Source organism: Balaenoptera acutorostrata, chromosome 9 (assembly GCF_949987535.1).
Source record: "Balaenoptera acutorostrata chromosome 9, mBalAcu1.1, whole genome shotgun sequence".
Classification (NCBI taxonomy): Eukaryota; Metazoa; Chordata; class Mammalia; order Artiodactyla; family Balaenopteridae; genus Balaenoptera; species Balaenoptera acutorostrata.
The window spans coordinates 70,894,914-70,911,117 of record NC_080072.1 but is presented as its reverse complement, the minus strand read 5'-3'; the positions used below and the strand labels follow the sequence as shown (position 1 = coordinate 70,911,117).

The following is a 16,204-nucleotide window of genomic DNA, read 5'->3' as shown; positions in this document are numbered from 1 at the left end:
GCTATAGTATCTTTATTACATTCTTCTAAATTTCAATTAATTAAAACTCTATCCATCACAACTCTCACTGAGTGTTTTACCTGCTTGTTCAGATCTAAAAGAGGCAAATGACAAGAAAGCAACAAACTTCTGAGATTTACTCTGCAAAGCACTTTTTTCCAGTGTATGTATTTGTCTCAGAATGCATTCAACCAAACTCCACACCTGCCCTTTCTGGTCCTTAGTCAACAAGTTAAGTTTTCCGTGCACTCTCTAGAAACTTTTTGAGCAAAAACCAAGAAAATTAAAATGTGTATGTTTTACGTAAAGATTTAGATACTGGAAGTTCTACTAAGCATTGACATTTCATTGATGGGTAGTACAGAAATCACAAAACATCTGGGGCTTAAAGGTAAGGCTTTAAGGAGATTATTTATGGCATGCTGGACTAAGGCCAAGCAAGGGAGAAGTTCCTAGAAAGAGGGGTGTGACAAAGCCAGCTACCCATAGAACCCAGCATGGCCCAGGTTACTCTCTCCCCAGACAGAGAAAGGGGGCAGCTGGCTCTCTGAATGGCTTAGGAGCCATGTTTTACAATTATGAGTAAAGCAAATCTAAGGCTTCCTGTGAAAGCCTCCGATTTCTATTAGATCACTTCACCTCAATGTCAGTTGAAATGAAAACATACCAAACCAGAAAGGTAAAACGCTCACCTTTTCAAGCAATTCCCAGAAAGGAGGACGCTGTTCTCCACACAATAAAATAAATAAGGGGGTGTAGCAAGTGTCAGACTCATGAATTTAAAAGGTGGAATAACAACTAAAAAAAGTCATGCGAGCATTCCCTTACCTGTTTTGATGTTGATGGCAAAAAAGTTCTGAGGATTCCCACTTGTAATCCTGTATGTCAGTTTTTCATTGGAACTAGAGTCAGGGTCCTCAGCCTGGATCTGAATGACAGATACATCCTTCGGAGAGTTTTCCATGACAACAGGATAATAAATAGGTTCAGAGGTCAGCGGGGCGTTGTCATTCACGTCTTCAATTTCAATGTAGACCTCAATCGTGGAATAGAGTGGAACAACGCCCCGATCTGTGGCGTACACAGTCAGCCAGTATGACCCTGTTGTCTCTCGATCAAGAATGTCTGCAGTAGAGATGACTCCTAAGAGAAAGCAAGGAAAGTGTAACTGCTATTGCAAAACAGGAAGACATTAAGTCAATCACCCCAAACTGAGGACGGCTGTGCTAAGTGATCTTGGCATATGAAAAAAAAAAAAAATCCATCACACAAAATTAAATGAAAATGTTTCTCTTTACATCAGAACACTATTTTCTGCAAAACTGTACTAACCAGTTCTTCTACCATTTGAGAAGTATAATTATATTCACAAGTACTTTATTTGAATTTCGGGGATAGACGTATCTATACACACACACACACACACACACACACACACACACACACACACACACCCACGAGACAGTTGGGAGCAATGGGAAGAGAGTGGGCCAGAAGTCAAAACACTTCCCATGATGCATGGGAAAGCAGTGCACTATCACATCAAAATTTCCATTTGACCGGATATCGAATTGATTTCCTATGCAACAAAGAGCTTTCCCGGGATACATTATTTTGTCTGTTCATTCACAAAAATGAAAAAGACCTTTCAAATGTTCTTTTGCCTGTTAGGATAGAAACTATTTTGCATGCAAAAGTCCAAACCCCCTTGATACTATTTCTCTACAAATCTAATGTCACAGTTATTCCAAAAGAATCAGAGAAGCCGTAAGCCATACCAACATACTTTCTGAATGAGATCTAGCCCCCTCAAGAACTCTACAGAGGGCACTAAATAAACTCTAAGCCACTTTGAGGGATACTCAGGGACAATCATTTTAAATTAGGAGCAGAAAAATGCCCAGTCTGCTCCCTTCCACCTTTCCCATTTCATGGTTGAAACAAGCACCAACCAGGAAATCAAACATCTGACAGAAAAGCCAAAGAGAAAATGCTGTGCTCTTGAATATCTTTACAGCCCTCACCCAAACCACCAAGGCTATAGAAACTTACTACAGAAACTCTTAAGTACTTTCCACTGTGATGGGAAAACTCTGGGATTCAGCTTATAAAATCTCTAAAAGTAGTCAGGATACACATGGAAGGCGTGTAATTCATGTAAACCTTTATACCCTAAGAAAGATCCATGGAAGGCGTCAAGAAACACTTCTCCAGTTCTGACCTGAATCTTATGTCCTCTATACTCCTGTTGGATTAGGCACATAATATGGCCTGTTTGCATAAGCAAACTTCCAAGTATAGCACCTGGGAGGGAGGAGGGCATCTTTCCAGAAACAGGCCAGAAAAGTGAAGGTTGCTTGTAATTCAGAACAGCTATACGATTCAAAGGGAGATCGCCCAACTGATGTTGAAGTTTCAGTTCTAAAGTTATCCACCAAAGAACTCTGTAAGCTTTATAATTCTCTCTTATAATGAGGGCATCAGGTCTCAAATGTGAGTACGTAACTTGTCCAAGGTCACATAGCTAGTTGCAGAAGAACCCAGATCTGTCTGCCTCGAACGCTCCAGTTTCAACCTAGACTCCATGACCTACTACCTCTTTGACCCTGTACAAGGTGTTTGAACCAAGCAAGCCTAGTTCTATCACCCATATCTCAGTGCTGTGGTGGCAATCATGTAATTAAATGTATGCCGAGAGTTTGGCAAAATGCTTGCAACACAGTAGATGCTGAGTATATGTAAAATCAATATGAATCAAAAGCAATACCCAGAGCCTTGTAAATAGTAACCACCCCCCAAAGCAAGGAACAATCTTGAGAGGAGAGAAGTTTGCGATGGAAAGTCTTGTTAGATATTTTTTTTCTCCTCTGGTCATGTGGCATATTGTTGCTTGATCTTTGTGACTTGCCCATGATACCTTTTCATAAAATATCTGGCCTGTTTGGGGAATAGCAAAGTCAGTCCATTAAAAAGAGAACTTAAGAAGGAACAAAATCAAAGAAGTTAGGTCAGCTTTGTCTGTACCTTGCCTGATTACCTACCATGCACACACGCACTTGTGCGCACGCGCACACACACACAGATTTGTAGTCACAGAATTGCTCTGGGATCCCTGGAAGTCACTTAAATCCCTTTTCTTGGACCTGTCAAACTGGGACAGGCTTTGGACATTAAATGATTTTGAGAAGTCCTTGGATGAAAGGCATCCACTAATGCAAATTAAAATATATGGGTGGAATTCTACTCAATTTTTTAATGAAACATCAGATATGTCCTCTAGAAATTAAAATTCTCTCTCATTAAGATAAAACATGTCTATGGCTATATTTACTCATTAAGTAGAAGTGCAAATGAGTATCTTGGAACATAAGTGTTCAGGCTTCGCTCTCATGATCCAAAAATTTGAGGACAAAATGAAAAGAAGGACTCTGAAATGTGTTGACAATTATTATAAGATTCATCCAAGGCTCCATATTAACTATATTAAACAACAAATGCCCAGTGATAGCATTTTCTCACTTTCTTCAGTGCTTCACAGATAATTATGATCCACGTGGTCACAATTAAAAATGTAAATTCACATGAGCTTTTCTATCAAGCAAAAACTCACTTCTGAGGTTGCCCAAAGACTACCAAAATCATGTTATAAGCCCATAGCTTTGTAACAACTACCATGCATTCTTTATTACTCTTTTTCAATTGAGGCATAATTGACATACAATAAACTACACACATTTAAAGTAAACAATCGGTGTGACTTCCCTGGTGGTCCAGTGGGTAAGACTCCACGCTCCCAATGCAGGGGGCCAGGTTCAGCCCCTGGTCAGGGAACTAGATCGCATGCATGCCGCAACAAAGAGTCAGCATGCTGCAACTAAAAGATCTCGTGTGCCGCAATGAAGATACGGCATGCCGCAACTAAGACCCGGTGCAGCCAAAATAAATAAATAAAATAAATTTAAAAAAAAAAATCCTCTACAATTTCTCTAAAAGAATTTAAAAATAAACAATTTGTAAGTTTTGACACCCATGAAACCATCACCACCAAGATAAAAAATGTGACCATGACTTCCGAAAGTATTCACCATCCCGTTTTTAATCTAATTAAAATGCTCTCAAATTTTCCCTACCCACAGACAGCCAGATTAGCTTTGTCACTACAGACTAATTAGCATTTTCTAGAATTTTACAGAAACGGAATGATACAGTATGTGCTCTTTTTTGTCTGGCTTCTTTCACCCAGAATAATTATTTCTGAGATTCATCCATGTTGTTGTACATTTAAAAATACAACAGACCTTCTAATTTCTGAGTAGTATTCCATTGCACGCATATAGCACAATTTTTTTTAAACATTGACTTGTTGGACATTTAGGTTACTTTCAGTTTTTAGATATTATCTAAGTATCTAAGAAATCTTTGCCTATCCAAAGTGACAAAGATTTTTCTCCTATGTTTTCTTCCAGAAGTTTAAAGTCTTAGGTTTTACATTTATACCTACGATGAATTTTGAGTTAATGTTTGTATATGGTACAAGCTATGGACCTAAGCTCATTTTTTCATATGTAGATGTTCATTGTGCCAGCCCCATTTGTTGAAAAAAACTCTTTTCTCCACTGAATTGCCTTTGCATCTTTGTTGAAAATCAATTGACCATATAAGTATGGGTCTACATTTGGACTCTCCATTCTGTTTCATTGATCTATTTGTCTATTTTTATATCAATATCACACTTTCTTAATAATTAGAAATAATTATTTCTTAATAATTTCTTAATAATTAGTAATAATTATTACTTAATAATTACTTACTAATTTCTTTCTTAATAATTATTTCTTAATAATTTCTTCATAATTAGTCTTGAAGTCAGGAAGCGTAAGTCTTGCAATTTTGCTCTTCTTTTTCAAAGTTGTTTGGGTTATTCCAAATCCTTTGTGTTTCCATATGAAGTATAGAATCAGCTTTAGAATCCATATGAAATTTAGAAAAACCTATTCGGATTTTTACTGGGATTATAATGACTCTATAAATCATTTCGGAAAGAACTGACATCGTAACAACTTTGAGTCTACTGATCCATGAAAATGGTATATCTCTCTATTAATTTATGTTTTCTTTTATTTCTCTAAGCAATGCTGTATAGTTTCAGAATACAGATCTAGCACATCTTTTGTCAAATTTATCCCTAAGCATTTCATATTTTGATATTATTAGAAATGGCATTATTATTTTAATTTCAATTTTAATTGTTTGTTGTTAGTATATAATACAACTGATTTTTGTATATTGATCTTGTATGTTGCAACCTTGTTATACTCACTTATTAGTTATTACAGGGTTTTTACAAATTCCATAGGATTTTCTACATAGATGATCATATTATCTCCAAATAGGGACAGTTTTACAACCACTGTTATCACCTACACATTCATGACTATTTAATCATTGTGTGCTGGGATTATGATAGGTGCAATAAATGCATTCATCATTAAATTTTCTAAACCCATCATTCATTCAGCAAATATTTCTTAGTGCTAAGCACTCATGAGGTAGTTGCTATTTTTATCACCATATTACAGGTAAGGAAAGAGATTTAAGTTAAGTAACTTATGAATGATCACTCAGCCAGTAAACAGAAGATCCCATTCTCAAACACTGGTCTGTCAAACTTGAGGCCGGTTGTTCACCAAAACAACATTCTTTTCTTTTTTTTTCAACATCTTTATTGGAGTATAATTGCTTTACAATGGTGTGTTAGTTTCTGCTTTATAACAAAGTGAATCAGCTATACATATACATATATCCCCATATCTCATTATTGTCTTTTTAATCCATATAGACATCAGACTCAGTATTTTATGTCCAAAGAAATTCTTTTTTCCCCTCTGTTAGAGAAGTGTCATTAATTGGGCAAACAGTATTGAGTTAATATGATACTTTCCTATTTGACTTCTCCAAATTGACTGTAGAAATCATAAAAAGGTACACCTTGGTATTTCTTTGTAGAATATAAAAACACAATCACAACAGTACTGATTCTCTGCAAAGAGAGTCTTTTTTTGATTTATCAAAATATGCAGAACATAAATGTTTGTGACATATTCGTAGTCCGTTACCTAACACAGTCCTGGAGTGTTTATCCCCAGAAAAGAGTCTCCTTCCATCTGCCTGTTAGAGAAAGTACATTCTACAAGGAGAGTATCTGGCTGCTTAATCACTGTGGTCTCACTGCATACAACAGTGCCTGGCATGCAGCAGACACTCAAAAAATGTTCATGTATGAATTTAAATCCTCACACTGAATCAGCAGTAGGTTAGTTTACATCACTGATGAGATAAGTCAGCCTCACTGAATCAGATCTGGAAGGGACTTCGAAGATCAATAGGTATAACCAAACTCCTAATAATCAATAGATATATGCTCCCACATGATGCCTGACCCAGCACCCAGCCTCTGCTCTGAGTTTGGTGACAGCGCCCTCATCATTTACTAGGGAGTTTCAGCTAATGCAGAGTTCCTCACACTGAGGCAAAACTTCAGTCTCTCTAATTTGAACGTTTTCCTAAGTCACATCCTAGAATAAAATAGAACAAGTCTGCAAACCACCAGTCACCCGTGATAGCTCTTCAAATATCAAAAAATGACCCTCTCCATGGTTTTTCTTCTCCAGTCTAAGAATTTCTTCCCATGTGCCACATAGGCTTCTATTCTCTTCTTGTCTCTGCTCTGAACCAAGAATGAGCAATTAATAAATCTTATTTAAAGAATAAACCATCCACAGTGAGCTTCTAGCAAATTTCAGGGAGCGCTGCTCAGTAGAAAGAACTCAGATGGAATATTCCAGATGGAGATACATCCTTACCCTCTTTGCATTTTCACCTATCACAGAAATGCTCAATGTGGATTCAGTTGAGATGCCAAATTTATGCTGATATTCATGAAAATAAAAAAAAATCTTTAGAAATACAGTTGGGATTTTTTATTTTTGAGATAGCTTATGTTTATAAAATTTTTCTTTTCCTGTTTCTTCTTTACTTGCTGTATAATTCTAGTAGCAGACTAGAATTATTTGAGAAACCTAATATTTAATGGTATAAGCAGATACACAAACAGTATTTATTTATTTATTTATTAGAACTGTGCACAGCTTGAAATGGAATTAGTTGATCCCAGCATGAAGCACATGTTTTAGCTGTAATTGTTCTTTCTTATTCACAAATATTAGAAAAACTACATGCACCTTGTTCTCATAGAATAAGCCCTAAATATTGGAGATGAAAGGAAAAAAAATGTATGGAGCTGTTCAAATCAGATGACCATCACACACTGGGTTATTCAATTTACCTTTTTTCCAGCCATATCCCCATATGTGGCACCCAAAGTCTCAAATGACATCTTGCCCCCAAAGAATGGCAACCAAATACCCACAACAGCTCTAAAACGACCTGTCAACAAATGGTTCAGGGAGTGCTTTGGAGGCTATGGGCCCATAACATGATGAAAATCCCTCTGCCAGGATAAGTACTATAGATTCTGAGGCAGTTAAAAAAAAGACAACAAAATTTTAAAAACACCCTGGTTGCATATTCTTTGTAGATACCTCTAATAGACGTTTACTTGTTTACTTGTGCATATATATTTAATTCTTATTCCCAATCAGTCAAAATATTAACTCCCAATTCTCAGTGCATTTAAAATTTGTGTTGACTTTTTATTTTGAAATAATTATAGACTAACAGGAAGGTGCAAAGAAATGGACAGGAGTCCCTGGGCAAACTTCACCCAGCTTCCACCAATGTTAACATCTACATGTATTTTTAAATTGCTTATTTCTTCAAGAATCAAACACTTACTACATTTATTTCTGAGAGAATATGAATTCTTTCATGGGCTCCATAACCCCTTTTAGCCAATCCTTGCTTGCCTTTATTTAGGAGGATCACACAGATACTATTTTTCTTGCTTTTCCTATTCATCCCCAGACTTGTATAAAGCTCTTATTGCCTTAGGAAGGATCACTGTTTTGAGCAGAGTGTGGTGATAATTAAGGGAAGAATGGGGATTTTATCCTCATAGGCCCAACCCAGGGTCAGTCCACGCACACCCATGGTCATATCTATAACTGTTACCACTCTGAAATATACTGAAATCAGCTAAAATGGGATGAACCAAGATGCATAGAACAACTGCGGGTGGAGAAAATCTTAACTTAGATGTTTAAAATGCTTCAAATACATTTTAGCGTACACATACTATATATGCATATGCTTTTATATACTTTATATATCACGTATTTGACACATAATATATTTAAATAGATAATTTAAGGCACTTTTTAAATCGGGAATTTTAAGTGAATCACCCAGCTAATCAAGTGGCAAAGTCAGGCCTGGAATCTGGAGCTGTGAATCGGAGTATACACTCTTTTCATTACTGGAGTTGCCCGCTGATTTATCCACATGTGTCCATTATCATGAAAAAGAAGGCAATTCCATGCCCCTGCGCTCCTCACAGTGGGTTGGTATCAGCTCTTTAGTAATAGGAAATTCAATAGTTTCATTACTTTCCTCCATTTCTAAAAGCTGCTGCAAGATTTTATTCTGAATCCATTTTTATATCTTCTCAGAAGGTTCTCAGTTGTTGGAATGGTTTGAGACCAGGAGAATTAGAAGACCGAGTCTTCCTTAAATATCCAGTACTCCTTTGCTTTTGTACAAAGGAGTCTGCACGTACTGCTCCTTCAGCCCCTGTCTCCCCAAACCAAACCTCCTTCTCTGTTCTTCAAGGAGGTTTCAGATTCAGAGAACACCCCTCACCCAGCCAGCCAGGGGTCTGGGGTGTCCCCCATCTGCCTTTATCTTAGCACTTTATTTTTGTCCCTTTCCCAATCTACAACAAGCTCCCTATGGGTAGAGACCATTCTATCTTGTTTTTCTCTATTCTAGGATGGTGGCTAGAAATTTGGAACACTCTAAATGTTGAATAAATGAATGAAGGATAACATCATAATATTTGGTAAATGCAGGCAAGTTGGGATGTCTGGCTCTTTTACAGACAAGCACTCTGACGCATAGCTACATTAGGAAAAACAAAATGAGTCATCTAGCTATCCTGTTAGCCTGCGATCACTAGGCAAAATAAAATGGGATAGACTGAGCTTGTCATTGGTTTTAGACCTCTCTAGCGTATATGCAGAACTGATAGTTAAGTGGCTCTGAAAGTCAACTCTCCATCTGTGAATTATATCCTATGTGATAAGACAACTTTCTTAAAAACCACGTCCAGTTTTGAGTTGTCCCTTTACTACCAAGAATGAGGATGGTGTCATGGTAACATCTTCAAGGCTTAAAGCCAAGATGCAGCTTGATGAAGACATCAGTTGATTTTATCATGCACTTAAATGCTGCACCGCCCACAGGCACACACCACAGGCAGCCAGAATTAAAGCCCCGGGCGTCCAGATAGAGAACCAGCAAGGTGCTCTCTCTCTGGCCTCTCATCCACTGATTCTCACCCGACACTTTTGTTCTACTCTGTTCCCTCCTCTTCATGCCGACTCCTACTGATTAGCTATCTTTCATCTTTGCAGAAGGAGAAGAAACCATCCACAGCACAGTCGTGGGGAACAATTACGTCCTGAAACGCAAGCCGCCTTCATTCCGTGTTATTTCACAAGGCTCAAAGCTGGAGAGCTGCACATTAGATTAAGGTGAAAGGCTGCAGGCTGAATTCAAGCTTTTATTTGGAGTTAATGAAAACGGACAGCTCTCCTTGTCTGTCTGGGACCCAGAAATTCTAAAACTTAGCTGCGTGCTCGAAAGCTTCGCGTGAAGTTCCGTGCGCTCAGTAAACATACACTTGGTATTTGATTTTTTTCTTAAAGGCAAACTTTTCGGGACCTGTTTTCAATGGACTCAAAATGTACACCTGTGCTCTCTCTTCAGTAATTCTGGTCTGTGTAGCTGGCACCCGGCGCCAACAGCCTAAAAACAGGAAATGGACAGAGGACCAGGCTGTGAGCAACACACCCAGCTTGCATTATTGTTGTTTCTTTTTTTTTTTCCTTCTTTTCTGTAACCCAGATCATTCCCAGTCTCAGATTCTTTCTGTGGTCTGTGTTAATTTGCATATGCCCATACCCAGCAAAATGCTCTGGATCTTCACAGCTGAATAGAAAGGAAGATTGAAATTTAAAGCAATGGAGAAAATGATCTCAATATATGCAATAAAGTCAAGAAGTAATTTTGTTAAGTGTCTAAAAACATGGAGGTCATTTCACGAAGGGCAGTAATTAGCTGGATTCTGTTTCTTTAGAAGAACTGAGCATAAACTTTAGCACAAAGCATTTTGGTTAGATACCTAGAAATATTTTCTGATAGTAATGGAGAGGAACAAAGGGATAGCTCTCTGAGGGAAGCTGAAGTTTCTGTCTATTCCTATGTTTCAGTGATAGGAGAGAGAGAGAGAGAGAGAGAGAGAGAGAAAGAGTGGAAGGAAGGAAGGAAGAAAGGGAGAAAGAAAGGGCAAGAAGAAAAATAAAGAGGCACTCTTTTGCCTAGCAGAAGCTTTTGGAGCATTCAAATTCGTTACTTAGGTAAAGCTGTCTTGAAAAAAAAATAAAACTTCATTGTAGAAGAAAATATGCAAAATAAATATGTTGTTTTTTAAAACAATTTCTTTCTTTCTTTCTTTATGGCTGTGTTGGGTCTTCGTTTCTGTGCGAGGGCTTTCTCTAGTTGCGGCAAGCGGGGACCACTCTTCATCGCGGTGCGCGGGCCTCTCACCATCGCGGCCTCTCTTGTTGCGGAGCACAGACTCCAGACGCGCAGGCTCAGTAGCTGTGGCTCACAGGCCTAGCTGCTCCGCGGCATGTGGGATCTTCCCAGACCAGGGCTCGAACCCGTGTGCCCTGCATTGGCAGGCAGATTCTCAACCACTGCGCCACCAGGGAAGCCCCGAGTAAATATGTTTTTAAAACACTCATTATTTCATGACCCAGAGATAATGACTGTTAATATCCTTGATGTATTGCCTTTGTCCTATATTATTTTCACCCCAAAGCAGCATATTTCTCTGTAATTGTGGATCCTCACGTACCATCGTCTACTGAACAGCTTTCCATATTGATAACTGTAATTCTATATGCTTTGTTCTTTATGCCTGTGTAGTAATGCCCACTTGCCCACTAGCCCACTAATAATAAAATGTAAGCTCCCTACACGCAAGAGTTTTCTATGTTGCATCTCTGTTGTATACCCCAGAGTAGTGGCTAGTACACACTAGATGCTCAATAAATACTTGTTGAAATACTCACACAGTGTTTATCATTTATATAATGAAGGCCCTCTTGCTAAGTCATTTATTTGGTCGTATTTTATTTTTCGCTATTATAACTCATGCTTAGATGAATAACCTTGCATCTATATCTTTTTTCAATTATTTCTTAGGTAAATTCCTAGAAGCAGAAACGGTGAGTCAAAGGGTCTGTACATTTTTAAATGTATTTGAATCAACTGTCTTCCAGAAAGGCTACACTAATTATAATCTTACTAGCAGTTTCTGATCACATTTTTGACTAAATCTTTATAAGATCTGTATTATTGTTGGTGAAACAAAAACCCAAAATAGGGACTTTCCTGGTGAAACAGTGGTTGGGAATCCACCTGCCAATGCAGGGGACACGGGTTCGATCCCTGGTCCGGGAAGATCCCACATGCCGCGGAGCAACTAAGCCCATGCACCACAACTACTGAGCCTGCGCTCCAGAGCCCATGAGCCACAACTACTGAGGCCACGTGCCACAACTACTGAAGCCCGCGTGCCTAGAGCCTGCGCTCTGCAACAAAAGAAGCCACCACAATAAGAAGCCCGGGCGCCACAATGAAGAGTAGCCCCTTCTCGCCGCCAACTAGAGAAAGCCCGCGCACAGCAACAAAGACCCAATGCAGCCAAAAATAAAAATTAACTAATTAATTAAAAATAAACCCAAAATTTAAAAAAAAAATCTGCATTTTACCATCTATAGAGGTAACATCTGACCTTATAAAAACCTTTAATCCATTCCTCATTGTATTTTAACCATTGGACTCAACGACAAAATGCCATGTTTTTGTGGTGAGATAAAACATGATTGACAGAGAGATGGTGCTAAAAATTTTAATGAAAAGAAAGACTTTACATGAGGCACAACTTTAATTAAATTAAAATCTGTTCACAAAACCGAATTCTTCAGCCTTGAAAAGTGCTGTGGGATTTTCTAAATGAAATGTCAGAGCACAACCTGTAGCTCTTCGAGTAACAACATTAGATATTAGATATTAGTCATACTTTAATCCAACATTTAGACTTATTTACTACCAAATTTCACTCAGCACAAAGGACACCTGGATCCTCTGAGCAGACTAGCTATAAGAGTCTTCATTTGGACTGGGAAATTTTTTCTTTTTTTCCCCCAGTTTTATTGAGATACAATTGACGTACATCCCAGGATAAGTTTAAGGTGTATGGCATAACGGTTTGACTTACATATATTGTGAAATGTTTACCACAATATATTTAGTTAGCACCCATGATCTTATGTAGATACAATTAAAAAAAAAAAAATCTGAGACTGGGAATTTGAGTTTTGCTCAGAAAAGGCTTTTCACTTTCAAGAAGTTAGACTTGAAGAAAGACCCCCTGAACCAAAATGACTGGGCAAATGCTTTGGAGTGTGTGCACATACAGGCATATTCTCAAAAGCTCCTGTGTTTACTCTGCAAGCAATGCAGGATGGTACAAAGTCCACTCTTAAAAATGGGACTTCTCCACTTGAACTTTGTGGAAATTTTCCCTTTTGGAAAACTTTTTCTCCAAGTTAAAGGGAACACTTTTTCCTTCTTTTTGATTTCTCCTATTATCAGAATATGGAAACTATAAGTCAAGCCGCATCCACCCAGATACAAAGCTCTTATCTACCACCCCATCGGGAGCAATAGCCTTCAGTAACTTCCTAATAAAATAATGAAAGCATACAGCTCACTTATTCTTTTCTCAGGTGAATGCACTCTGACTTTCACAGCTGAGTAGATATTTACCAAGAAAATATTTTTACTGAGGTTGCACAGATAACTGCATATTTGATACCCAAATAGCTGAATTGACTCCCTTGGCAAAAACACAACCTAGGTGATGGAAGTGAACCACAGAGCAAACAAAGAAAGCTGGGTCAGGGTCTAAGTTTAGTACTGTGGTTGCTTTTTCCTCTACATGGCCAAAAACTTAATAACTACGTTTATTAGGATAAGTTTATAAAAGCTTACCTAGGAGAAAAGTACCCTACAGGACTTCTGTCTTCTTTCATCCTTTCAGGTTAAAAAATCTCACTAAATTGTCTTTTCCTTTGATCAATGTTGTGGAAATCACACAGACAATGCCATACTTAGGTAATTAAGTTAGCTTGATTAGGTTATAGGGACTATACTTGCCCATTAGAGCACATGAATAAAATCATTGAAACCACCTTACCTTTCTTCACAATGGAAACAATAAACTCTTTGTTTTCCTATTTATAACCAAATAAGCACCTACAATAGCCCAAAGAAACCAGGGCCCAGAAGGAGGAAAGTGTCTGGTTTTCGCTAATTGAGTCTCCCCCATTCTCATCTTCTATAGATTCCTTGGATTGTTTTCCAATTTTCATTCGCATTTCATCCCATTAAATGGTTCTAACCTCTGACAAGCGCACACCACCCCAGATTCATCTTCTATTCATAACTGAGATGAAATGTGCCCACTTGCTCTGTGGACAGTACCAGAGGCCCTGACGGGACACGGATACTCATTCTGTCTGACCAGCCTTGGAGGAGAAAACAAATGCACACTCATCTAGCCACAGTCCTTAAAATCAGTGTGCACAGCACAAGGCATTTTTGGTAAATATGTAGCTGTTGACGTGCAGTGAGAAGTGAAAAGAAGAGGGAAAAAACACTGCTATTAAGACTAGTTTGTTGTTACCATGCTGATTTTCTGCTGCAGATAGGAAAGCTTTTACAAAATTTCTATATTTAAAAGTGCTTAGCAATTCTAAGCTGTGTAAATAGCAATACAGGTAAATGTTAGTTTTAGGACAAATTATTGAGATTTGTGAACAAACCGTTCTGCAGTTTTCTCAACATGGAGATGAAAAATCATGTTGATTTTTCTCCCCTTTGTAAGAACATTAATTTAGATACTGCCCATAATGTGACTCAAGTCATATGCACGGGATCAGAAACAACTATATTACGAACTCTGAAAACAAAGCAGTAATAATGTGATTGCTGTATTACTGTGAAAATTCAAGAGAGTATGAAAATTATTTTATCATATTACATTCCATTAACATACTGATTAAAACATGTTCGTGAATGGCTCCCACGAAGGGTTCTGACGCTAGTATAGACAGTGTATGGACATTACTGATAAATTTCCAATATCCAAAGGAAAGTTGAGTCACTGAAATTAAAAGGTATAAGACTGGTATTTGGGAGGTATCACTCAACCAATGTGGCTCGAAGTTAAACTTAGGATAGCTCCTTGTCAGACAATATGGACGAAATAAGATCAAAGAGAAAAGAGAGGAGGCGTCCGGGTTCTCATGGGCATTGCTACACCCACCATTCCTCCTTTCCTGCATCTACACTTCAGAGTCCAACAGGGGTGAAATCCCAGGCACCTATGGAAGGTTGCAACAGCAAAGAACAACATGTGAAATGTGGCATTAAAGAGAACGCAGGGAGAAAGACAAATACCATATGATATCACTTATATGTGGAATCTAAAATATGACACAAGTGAACTTATCTACGAAACAGAAACAGACTCACAGACCTAGAAAACAGACTTGTGGTTGCCAAGGAGGAGATGGGGGAAGGCTGCAGTGGGAGTTTGGGGTTAGCAGATGCAAACTATTATACATAGAATGGATATACAACAAGGTCCTACTGTACAGCGCAGGGAACCATATTCAATATCCTGTGATAAAATATAATGGAAAAGAATATGAAAAAGAATGCAAATATATGTAGAACTGAATCACTATGCTGTAAAACAGACATTAACACAACACTGTAAAGCAACTATACTTCAATAAAATAAATTTTAAAAAACTAAAATAAAGAGAACACAAGAATAACCTTGGATTTTCAGGAGATCATCCTGGACTGCAGGTTGCATAAGGGATTTTTGTGTTGGGGTCCTTGCTGACCAGCTATCTGCTCAAAGCCTTAGGGATGCTTTATAGGCACAGAGGTATTGCCTTGCCTTTCCGAGGAACAGGTTTCATTGCATGTGACCTTAATTCTGGGCTTAGTGTCTATCTCCCCACTAGACTGTAATATCCCCCAGGGCAGAGAGGACCATGCCTGTCTTACTCAACACAGACCCAGCACCTATCTCAAAGAGCCCATCTCAAAGAGCCCCTGACAGTTTGTGCACAAAATACTTGAACATTAAATATTTGTTGATTGAGTGAATGGTGTTTCTCCTTCCAATGGAGCTTTGATGGCTGTGCAGGAAGAGCCCAGCTAAGAATTATTATAAGTCCATTAACAGTGTCCAACGTATGGCAATGAGTTAAAAAGCAAGAAAGAGAAAGCACCTAGTTAGCCCCAGCAGACTCGAAACAGGAAGAGCTGCTAAAAGCAAAGTTTAATTAAAAGAGCAGGAGGCCCAGTGAGAAAGTCTAAGCTTCGCACCGGGTGTCACGGTCTTCACATAACCCAGGTAAAGCTGCAGTAGAGGTGGATGAGTAACCTCACCCCCCTGCAGAGACAGTCCCAGAGAGGCCAGCGACACATACCAGCACCACACTGGGACTTCCAGCTTCAGCTCCTCCGGCGTGCATCTGGTGCATAACCGGAAGCTGCGCCCAGAGATGTAAACAAACACCCAAAGTCATGAGTCAAGTGTAACATCTGCTCAGTCTCCAACAGAAAGTCTTAGCAAGTCCAAGAACAGCTGCAGAGAGAGAGCCAGCCAGAGCCATTCTCTCCAGCAGAGACCTGAGAGCCGTTGCTCAGAAAAACTTGGTTTGTACACGAGCAGGTGAACCCCAGAATCCAGAATTGGTTCAAAGGAGATAGCAAGTCTACCTCGGCAATCGCTAGTAGGCACATACGGCCATCTCAGAGGCCTTTCCACTCCTCTCTCCAATCTCATCTCCTGCCACCCCCTGTCCCATGC

The 16,204-nt window shown here is 38.7% G+C and overlaps 1 protein-coding gene across 6 annotated transcripts in view; it reads right to left on the bottom strand.

Annotated features, from left to right (window-relative positions):
• FAT3 (FAT atypical cadherin 3) overlaps positions 1 to 16,204 on the bottom strand; it is a 717,681-nt gene that overhangs the window by 395,170 nt on the left and 306,307 nt on the right. For all 6 annotated transcript variants that reach the window (XM_057553401.1, XM_057553405.1, XM_057553404.1 and 3 more), the window contains one exon: positions 829 to 1,143. In XM_057553401.1, coding sequence (XP_057409384.1) covers positions 829 to 1,143 — 315 coding nt within the window. The remainder of the gene's footprint in view (positions 1 to 828; positions 1,144 to 16,204) is intronic.